This window comes from Oncorhynchus mykiss, chromosome 7, assembly GCF_057628025.1.
Source record: "Oncorhynchus mykiss isolate SJ-2025 chromosome 7, ASM5762802v1, whole genome shotgun sequence".
NCBI lineage: Eukaryota > Metazoa > Chordata > Actinopteri > Salmoniformes > Salmonidae > Oncorhynchus > Oncorhynchus mykiss.
In genome coordinates this window covers 51,709,229-51,720,078 of record NC_143028.1, presented here as the reverse complement: position 1 = coordinate 51,720,078, position 10,850 = coordinate 51,709,229, and the positions used below count along the sequence as shown (strand labels likewise).

Here is a 10,850-nt window from a genome sequence, read left to right as displayed (position 1 = left end):
GATCTTGAATGAGTAAAGAGGATTCTAAAGCACAGCTATGCAGACGATCAAATGTGTTGTGGTGGGGGATGGAGCTGTGGGTAAAACCTGTCTGCTCATCTCCTACACCACAAACAAGTTCCCCTCTGAATACGTACCCACGGTAAGTACTTTATGCACACTGACACTCACACTGACACTCACACACTGTCTCAAACCCCCCTCCCCCTTGCTCTCTCTACCCTTCCCCTCTCTCTCTCTGTTGCAGGTGTTTGACAACTATGCTGTAACTGTAATGATAGGAGGGGAGCCCTACACCCTGGGGTTGTTTGACACTGCAGGTAAAGTATGCTCCTCTTCAATGCCCTGTCTCATCGTGTGTGTCCTACTGATGACTAAGGGTAGCTAGGTTCACTAAGCTGTAGTAAAGGGACTGGTATTGTTATAGAAACAGCCTCCCATCAGCTGCATTCTACACGTGTGTGTGTGTGTGTGTGTGTCCTTGCTATTTTAGACTGGGGTTTGTCTTGGTTTCTATACAGTGGAGAGGTTTGACTCTGCCTCAGTCTGCTCAGAGAGACACCCTGCCTTCTCTGGACAGCCTGAATACTGACACTAAAGTCCCTTTGTGTGTGTTTCGGTGTGTGCATCGAAGCGCTTGTGTTTTAGAGTACCTAACAAAAGTTTGAAAGCATGTTGCGTTCCAGGTGTGTGTGTGTGTGTGTAACGTTTGTTTTCTCTCCAGGTCAGGAGGACTATGACAGGTTACGGCCTCTGAGTTACCCCCAGACAGACGTCTTCCTCGTCTGTTTCTCCGTCGTATCCCCCTCTTCCTTCGAAAACGTAAAAGAAAAGGTGGGTCTACGCTCCCCCTCTTCTCATATCCTCCTTCTGCCTCTCTTCTAGTCTCTCCCTCCTCCACATATCACTCACACTCTAACCTGTGTGTGTGTTCCAGTGGGTTCCAGAGATCACCCATCACTGTCCAAAGACCCCGTTCCTGTTGGTGGGGACTCAGATAGATCTGCGAGACGACCCGTCCACCATAGAGAAGCTGGCCAAGAACAAGCAGAAGCCCATCACTCCTGAGACGGCAGAGAAACTGGCCAGAGACCTCAAGGCTGTCAAATACGTTGAGTGCTCAGCTCTCACGCAGGTAAGACCAGACACTCGCATACAAACCCACACAGACACGCGTACGCAACACACCCCAGCCTAGCACATTCAAGTCACTTCCACATATGTACACACACACTACCGTTAAAAAGTTTGGGGTCACTTTGAAATATCCTTGTTTTTGAAAGATTTTTTTTGTTGTTGGGGGGTCCATTAAAATAATATCAAGTACACCTTGTTAATGTTGTAAATGACTATTGTAGCTGGAAACAAATGATTTATTTTAATAGGCGTAAAGAGGCCCATTATCAGCAACCATCACTCCTGTGTTCCAATGGAACGTTATGTTAGCCAATCCAAGTTTATAATTTTAAAAGGCTAGAGCCCATTTGCACCGTTCTGTGAAGGGAGTAGTACACAGCGTTGTACGAGATCTTCAGTTTCTTGGCTATTTCTCGCATGGAATAGCCTTCATTTCTCAAAACAAGAATAGACTGACAAGTTTCAGTAGAAAGTACTTTGTTTCTGGCCATTTTGAGCCTGTAATTGAACCCACAAATGCAGATGCTCCAGATACTCAACTAGCCTAAAAGTCAGTTTTATTGCTGCTTTAATCAGCACAACAGTTTTCATCTGTGCTCACATAATTGCAGAAAGGTTTTCTAATGATCAATTAGCCTTTTTAAAATGATAAACTTGGATTAGCTAACACAACGTGCCATTGGAACACAGGAGTGATGGTTGCTGAAAATGGGCCTCTGTACGCTTATGTAGATATTCCATTAAAATTCTGACGTTTCCAGCTGCAATAGCCATTTAGAACATTAACAATGTCCGCACTGTTATTGTTCAATTTTATATTTTAATGGTCAAAAGTTGCTTTTCTTTCAAAAACAAGGACATTTCTCAGTGACCCCAAACTTTTGAACGGTCGTGTACAGTTGAAGTGGGAAGTTTACATACACGTAGGTTGTCATTAAAAGTCATTAAAACTTGTTTTTCAACCACTCCACAAATTTCTTGTTAATTAACAAACTATAGTTTTGGCAAGTCTGTTAGGACATCTACTTTGTGCATGACAAGTAATTTTTCCAATTTTTTTACAGACAGATTATTTCACTTATAATTCACTGTATCACAATTCCAGTGGGTCAGAAGTTTACATGCACTAAGTTGATTGTGCCTTTTAAACAGATTGCAAAATTCCAGAAAATGGTGTCATGGCTTTAGAAGCTTCTGATAGGCTAATTGACATAATTTGAGTCAATTGGAGGTGTACCTGTGGATGTATTTCAAGGCCTACCTTCAAACTCAGTGCCTCTTTGCTTGACATCATGGAAAATCAAAAGAAATCAGCCAAGACCTCAGAAAAAGAATTGTAGACCTCCACAAGTCGTCTAGTTAATCCTTGGGAGCAATTTCCAAACCCCTGAAGGTACCATGTTGATCTGTTACAAACAATAGTACGCAAGTATAAACACCATGGGACCATGCAGCCCTCATACCGCTCAGGAAGGAGACGCGTTCTGTCTCCTAGAGAAGTGCATATCAATCCCAGGACAACAGCAAAGGACCTTGTGAAGATGCTGGAGGAAACCGGTACAAAAGTATCAATATCCACAGTAAAAAGAGTCCTATATCGACATAACCTGAAAGGCCGCTCAGCAAGGAAGAAGCCACTGCTCGAAAAACCACCATAAAACAAAATGGCAGACTACGGTTTGCAACTGCACATGGGGACAAAGATCGTACTTTTTGAAGAAATGTCTTCTGGTCCGATGAAACAAAAATATAACTGTTTGGCCATAATGACCATTGTCATGTTTTGAGGAGAAAGGGGGAGGCTTGCAAGCCGAAGAAAACCATCCCCAACCGTGAAGCACAGGGGTGGCAGCATCATGTTGTGAGTGCTTTGCTGCAGGATTGACTGGTGCCCTTCACAAAATAGATGGCATCATGAGGTAGGACAATTATGTGGATATATTAAAGCAACATCTCAAGCCATCAGTCAAGAAGTTAAAGCTTGGTCGCAAATGGCTCTTCCAAATGGACAATGACCCCAAGCATACTTCCAAATTTGTGGCAACTGGCTTAAGGACCACAAAGTCGAGGTATTGGAGTGGCCATCACAAAGCCCTGACCTCAATCCTATAGAAAATGTGTGGGCAGAACTGAAAAAGTGTGTGCGAGCAAGGAGGCCTACAATCCTGACTCAGTTACACCAGCTCTGTCAGGAGGAATGGGCCAAAATTCACCCAACTTATTGTGGGAAGCTTGTGGAAGGCTACCTGAAACATTTGACCCAAGTTAAACCATTTTTAAAAGGCAATGCTACCAAATACTAATTGAGTGTATGTAAACTTCTGACCCACTGGGAATGTGATGAAAGAAATAAAAGCTGAAATATATAATTTGCTTTACTATTGTTCTGACATTTCACATTCTTAAAATTTAACTGGTGATCCTAACTGACGTAAGACAGGGAATGTTTACTAGGATTAAATGTCAGGAATAGTGAAAAACTAAGTTTACATGTATTTGGCTAAGGTGTATGTAAACTTCTGACTTCAACTGTATACACACACAAAAAAACATCGTCTTCACCGAGGTAAGACAGCTGAGACACTCCCACACATCTTCACTCAATCTTGAAATTACACAGGCCACCTGCACCTCTCTCTGCTCAGCTGAATAGATGCCCTATATCATCTGTCACTGCTCAAAGAAACAAGAAAGTGGGGTAGACTGCATGCTCTGGTCTGTGTATTCATCTGATCTACCCAGACCTTTTATGGCACAAAGGTACTAGTACCCTTGGAACCACATGTTCTCTGGTTCAAGTCCCACTCTGGCTGTTCCCTTTGAATCACTACAGTAGTAGAAACAGTAGTGAAATCGGTCAATATACTTATCGTAAAACAATATGCATAGATAGACGTACATTGCCTAGCCCTACTCTAAAGTGTTTAGCAGCTGCTGTCTGCAGTCTATCAGTTGTTGGCCTCATTCAGGAAGGTGCAGTATTTTTAGTTGCAGATAAAAAGTTGGTCTGATGAAGTTGTTTGTAGGCGTTAGTAGTTTTTTTTACACCCAAAATTCAACATTTCCATCAGCTTGTGGTACAGGGGTGTGCTTGAGCTGCACCAGTAGTCAAACAAAGCAGATTGTCAAACAGTCTATATTATATTAATCCTTTTAGATGGAAAAATATTGTCCTCATTATCACCCTGTTGCGCATATCAGAGATGTCCATTTCTAAGCTGCAAAGAGGAGTACAGCTATCACCACCATCTCATACGGCCGTCTTGTCTGATGGTGTTACGCGGTGGGAGTTGGGCTGTACTGTGGAAACAATGGGTCCCAGTGGATGTGAGCTGTGGCCCAGTTTAGTTTTAGGTCCCCGCTCCCTCCCCATCTTGTCTCTCTCCTACACTGGCCTGGCGTCTTGCCGCCTTCCTTCCTCTCTCTAGACCAGCTTCCACTGGCGTAACAGATGCTGATGCAATATCCTGTTTCCTGTGTGACTGTCTCCCCAGTAGGCAAAACAGAAGTTGCCCATAACCATTGGACCTGGGTCAGATGTTTTATCCACATGGTGAAGGTTGTAACAGGGGGTATAGGGTAATCTGATCCTAGATCTGTTGGTCACAGAAACTTCTATCTCGAGCTCATCCTCTCCTATTTCACAGGGCGGTATCTCTCTAGAGGCTTCCTCATCTCCTTTACCAACGTTGTTTTACAGTAGATCCATCTTCTAGTCCTCGCTCTAGTCTCCTAATTCTCTGTCCTTACATTTTCTACACAATGTTGCCTGCACTCTTTCTCCTAACCTCACTCGCTCTCATCTGCATTTTGCCATTTCAATTTCTTCTTGCCTCTACTGCTATCTCTCCTCCACTGCCTCTTCCGCTCTCCTCTTTTCTTTTCTTGTCTTCTCTGCTCATCTCCTCTTTCTCTGTTTGCTGTGCTAACTGTGCTGTCATTTTCTCCCTTCTCCTTTGTCGTTATAGCGAGGGCTGAAGAATGTATTTGATGAAGCTATCCTAGCCGCCCTAGAGCCACCAGAGACGCAAAGAAAGAGGAAGTGCTGTATATTCTAAAATCCGTTCCTCCTTTCTCTCAAATTGTTTGCTGCTTACTTTTAGTTTAAACCTGTCGTTTTACCCAACCAACCCAGAACCTCTTAAAGCAATCCCCTGTATCCACTCCCCCGTTATGACAGTGCTACTTTCTATTGTGTCCATTGCTCTTCCTTCCCTTGTCTTTTTGTTTACTTGTCCTCATGGGCCTTACTGTGCCTGAAGGACTGTTTTGGTTTGGTTAATCCCATCACTTATCCTCCCTGGGTGAATCTCAAATGACATCCTGTTACCATAGTGGACAAAGTAGTGTACTTTCTGGGAGTTTGCATGTGATTTGAGACACAGCCCATGTCTCTTCTTTGGTTAGTGTTTCTCCTCCTCCCCATGCTATATTATTTGGAGAGTCCAGAGTTAAGGGAGTGTCTTATATACTTGGCTCCACAGCATTGTGATTTAAGCACCAATTCTACAAGCCTCCATGATTCCTAATGTTCATGTGTTTTTTGTACTACTGCTGATGTATGACAAGCCTGCGGTCTGACCATTTACATTTAGGGCTGTGCCAGAGCAACAGAGAGTTTGGCCATCACGGTTTCAACCAAGAAGCATTACAACAATGCTCTTTGATGATATCACGGCAGCCATGTTACAACCTTTTGGGCAGTACTGACCCATGGCAGACCATGGATTTTAAAACTTTGAAACCAAACTTGCAAAGGCAACCATTTAGAGCTAGAACCCAAATAGTAGGGGTGTAATGGTACATGTATTCATACCTAACTGTTTGGCAGGGTAACCTCAGTTCGGTCCGCACTGTGAACCCAAATTAATATATAACGTATATTTACAAAATAAACACTAGGCCTATAGGCTATGTCTATGCTACGTTGAAGGCATATGCCTCTTCACGGTATCTGGTAGGCGCGTTGGGCCAGTAACCGAAAGGTTGCTGGATCTAATCCCTGAGCTGACAAGGTAAAAAAAATCTGTTCTGCCCCTGAGCAAGGCAGTTATCCCATTGTTCCCTGGGCGCAGAAGACTTGGATGTCGATTGAATCAGAGGTGCGGAGGGCTGTGTCTCAGGTTAAATGCGGAAGATGCGTTGTTGTACAACTGACTAGGTATCTCCCTTTCCCTAAGTGAATCTGAGCTGAAAAAACACTTCAGTCTTCCATAAAATCAACTAAAGCTGATGCACGTGTTGTAATCCAAATTTGGCACATTTCAAACTTTCCTTTTGTGAGGCACAGCCGGGAACTAATTGGGTACGATGAGCACCCACTTCTCCCACATGGTGACCTCTGATGTCACCTACTATGGAAATGGCCTCTAACCGCAGTTAATTTTTTTAAATAAAAGGCAATCTATTAATGTGGTTTTTGACCTTCATAATCTGTTTACAAGCATGATATCTGTACTTTCAGTTTATGGTTGACACAGCTTATTCGCCATAAGCCAATCTGCATTTCAAATCACATGTATTTACGACTTCACAACTGGTAAATTCCTATTTTCCACATGGTTACAAATGCAGCATTAGTGGAAATGTGAAACGCCCAACAAAACAATCCATATCAAATCGTATCGTATTGGTCACATACATGTGTTTAGCAGATGTTATTGTGGGTGTAGAGAAATGCTTGTCTTTCTAGCTCCGACAGTGCAGTAATATCTAACAATCTCACAACATATACACACAAATCTAAGTAAAGAAATTGAATTAAGAATATATAAATGGATGACCAATGTCCAGTCACAACAAACAATGGAACATTGTGATTGCTGAATGCTGTGAATGGCATTTAATTTTTCCGTTGTACCGTGACCCCCCCAAACACACTATGTACCGAACTATGGGTTTAATGAACCGTTACACCCCTACCAAATAGTCATCCTGAATGGAATCCTCCAAGGCAGCACCATGCCGTCCAGCTCTAACAGGCCAAACTCTCTCTATGTACCACTCTGTAGTGCCATTTGCTGCAGTTCATATCTAGCCGTCTTGGGAGTAAAAATAAATAAAAAGCTAATATAATCGTGTGAAATGATTTGTGACATGAATTAATAAAGGACAACTGAAATTGCTATCCTTTTTGTCCGCCTGTCTTTTCCTCCATCTACGGGGACAGCTGGATAGCAGCTCAATCGTGCTGCGTCATATTGCTACATAGCCCCCTAGACCAATTTTTAATAGAGCCTGATCTCTGGGTAAAACATGTCTTGCCATAGTTTGTTTCTACAGGGTTCCTTGAGTTTCCTTAAACAGAGGGATACATGGGCTTCCTGCTCTGCTCATAGAGCTGTGTTGTACCACTCTCCTGTTACATGGCATGGCTTGAGGCCATCCTTCCTATCCTAAGCTGCTCTACCAACGAACAGTGAGCGCAGAAACATGCTGCTCCAACTAATTACACGTTAATCAGCAAAAGCCAAGGGAAGTTCCAGCTAACAGTAGGCTCTTTAGTGATCTGGTGAAACTGTTTGAGTGGTCTGGCTTGGTGCAGTTGTTTAATTTGACTTCCCTTCCCACTGTGTATGTGTGAGATGCGGAATGTGTCTCTTTGAGCCCATGTTCTCTTGTACCTCCTCCACCTTGTTTGCCCAGACTTTGTTTTGAACGCTCCTCACTTTGATATGAATGAATTCAGGTTGATCATATCCCCAACTGCTCTTGACTTCATTTTCACCTCTGTCTGTGAAGATAAAGTATCCTGGGTTTTAATTTCTGCCAATGCTATGTATTGTTTGCACTTGATCATTTAACCCTTTGTTTTTTTGTTTAATGTCTTTCTGTATTCATGCTATTGTTCTTCCCTTTCATGTGTGTGTCTGTGTTACCCCGTCATTGATCATTGAATTTTTTAGTTTAGTAATTTAGCAGATGCTCTTATCCAGCGGACGCTCTCATGGGTCGTGTGTATATGCTGCCCCTTCATTGAGCCTGTGTGTTTGTTTGTATCCACAGAAAGGCCTAAAGAATGTGTTTGATGAGGCGATACTGGCTGCGCTGGAGCCTCCCGAGCCCAAGAAGAAACGCAAATGTGTGCTGCTATGAGTGACTCCACCCCTCACACACATTTACACCACTTCACACACACCCTCACCCGCCCATCCCATCCCTTGCTCTGCTAAGGCTGATTGACAGCCATTTACTCTGAAGCGAAGTATAAAAACAAACAACGAGTTTCCGATTAGACTGCAATAAACCAGCGGGCCGACGGATGGAGAGACAGAAGTGAACCTAACCCTGCTTGTAACCGTGACTATCATGGCCACACTCCTATTCCAGTTAGAACAGTAAGTATGAGCCTTTAGATGTGTGACAGACAACCCAGTCCTGCGTAATCTGTGCCTCTCAGTAGGCTAAAGTGGCTTCCTCTCCTCATCTTAATCTACACTGATCTCACAGTAAAGTTAGTGAAAGCAATATGATGGATGCCCACTGAGCATTGGCTTTAAACTTCAGGGAAGGAGACAAGGAGAGGCAGTAACTATAGACTGAGATCCAGCCCTGCACTCAAGGGAAGGCCAAGACCATGTCCCTTTTTACTATCCAAAGGGTTTGAACCATGCCGGCAACACACAGGTGACATAGGCTCTCATAAAAGTGTCATCTCTCATAGGTGATTTAGGAAATCAGGCTAAACTGAACTTTGACTTTTAAACTGTCTTTGACATCTTGCCCTGTCAGTGATGTCGATTGGCTCTTAGTCATCCATCTTCTTTGCAGCCATTGGCCAGTTAGCCGTTCTGAAAGACCTATGCTCCACCCCCAAATGAAATAGCTGCTGCATTATTAATCCCCACCCCTCTTGATGAGCACGTCAAGTGCCCAATCCTGCTGCTCCACCTCCAAAACCACCTGAAGTAGTGCTGAGAGTAGCTTTTTTCTTTGCCAATGTCTCCCCTCCACATGACAGAACAGAAGTCTGATCATAGAAACTTCTTTCTCAAATATGCCCCTACCCCCGGGGCACTTTTGTAGATCTTAATAAACTGGATAGGGAAACATTTTATTACCATATTGTTCATACCTATCCAATCCTTTCAGAACTGTAGGACTGTACTGTAGGGGAAGAGGCTAGGTGTAAATTAGGGACTGGCATTACTAAATATCTAAACTAAAGGCATCCCGTAGCAATGGGTCTTGATGCAGGAATTGGCCTTTTGAAGCAGGGAACATAAACAGTGTTAGCAGAACAAGTGGTGTGTGCTTAATGTGTTGCTAAGGTCCAACATTGTCAAAACGTTATGGTAACCATAGAATTAGAATTGGTAGAGCTGACATGCCCCGTTCAAAGCAACGTTCTATAGTAGGTACACCTGCAGCCATATTTTATGACCTATTTGAATTGTTAATTAATTGATGCTTATTGAATCAGAATTCTGTGCCACATCAGAATTCTGTGCCTTTCTCAGTGTTTCATACTGTCATGCTGCAATGGCAATGCTGTGGTGCTGCCATGATACTGTATGTGTACCTCAAAAACATCTGTGGTCTGAGGGATTTGTCTGTTCTATTACTTTTAATTCTATGGTGTTAACGTTGTCGAAATGTTGTTGAACCTGCTGGTGATGCATGTAGATGAGCCCCTGGTCTCTGAGATGATTGGTTAACAGATTTAATGATGTAAGCTGGCACATGTCAATGTAGGCTCCAGATATTTTTACCAAAATCGTTTTTTTCTTTTCAGTTGTGCGGATTTTGATTTTATAAAAAGGTTACTTCCTCTCCTTTTACATTTTAGGGGCTGGAACTCAGCTGAACTCTGACTCACCAGCTAGAAACACTCATTGGAGTTCATTTAAACCTTCCAATGACAGAAGAGTGTCTGTTAAACCTGGATCGTGATTGGTTGATTTGACTGGTAGCTCAGAGTTGGGTTGACATGCAGCCCAAGTCATTTATTATATTGTTATTATTATAACCTATCGTTGTTTTGGTGCAAAACCAAATGCTTTGTCTGACGTCTGTTCTTTGTATATGCATTCTTTAAAAAAAAATATTAAACTTATACCTTAATTGCCTTTACTCCTTTTTCCTTGGCCATTCTTATCAGGCAGTTTACAGAAAACAAGGTGGCGCTCAAGGGTCAAATACCCAATACTGCTCTGTGTGGTTTGCATAGACAAAAGTATACTACCCTCATCTCGCATTCCAACCATGATGTAGGAGATATCTATTCACTTGTGGAGGAAAATGGAAGTTCACTAAAGTATTACTTTATAAAAATAATTATAGAGGGTGCAGGAGGTAAATGTGTGGGGCATGTCAACACATCTCTGGTGGAGTGACTTGACTACCACATCACTTGACACTGCATCTTGCCCCATGGATACTAGATAGAAGGGAAGCTGCAGGCATGAGTACAGTCACAAGTGAAGAAAAAATTCAGCAACTCTTGGGCTGTTTATGTTAAGAGCTTAAATCCACTGACCTCTGGCTGCTGTTACGAAGCCAGCCCAATTCTGATCTTGTTGGACTTTTGATCAATCAGATCACCTCTGGGAAAATAATCTGGTTGGTCGAAAGACCAGGTAGTGGAAAAAAGGTTAGCTGCCTGTCTAAACACTGCCCAAAAGTTGAATTTCCTCTTCACTTCAGTTTGCTCCTCAATTCATGCACCTTGGTTGGAGAGTAAGGTAGCGTGTCTTCCCTTCAGCCAGATGCCA

General features: G+C 42.8%; 1 protein-coding gene across 2 annotated transcripts in view; it reads left to right on the top strand.

The window, feature by feature from the left end:
- cdc42 (cell division cycle 42) overlaps positions 1-10,209 on the top strand; it is a 36,756-nt gene extending 26,547 nt beyond the window's left edge. The window contains exons 2-6 of one of the 2 annotated variants that reach the window (XM_021609823.3): positions 2-142; positions 248-320; positions 725-834; positions 938-1,135; positions 8,143-10,209. In XM_021609823.3, the coding sequence (XP_021465498.1) occupies positions 38-142; positions 248-320; positions 725-834; positions 938-1,135; positions 8,143-8,232 (576 nt within the window). In that variant the 5' untranslated portion in view covers positions 2-37 and the 3' untranslated portion in view covers positions 8,233-10,209. Of the gene's footprint in view, position 1; positions 143-247; positions 321-724; positions 835-937; positions 1,136-5,105; positions 7,265-8,142 lie in introns of those variants that run through there. The other variant, XM_021609825.3, reaches the window with a different exon arrangement.
- Positions 10,210-10,850: the final 641 nt, after the last annotated feature.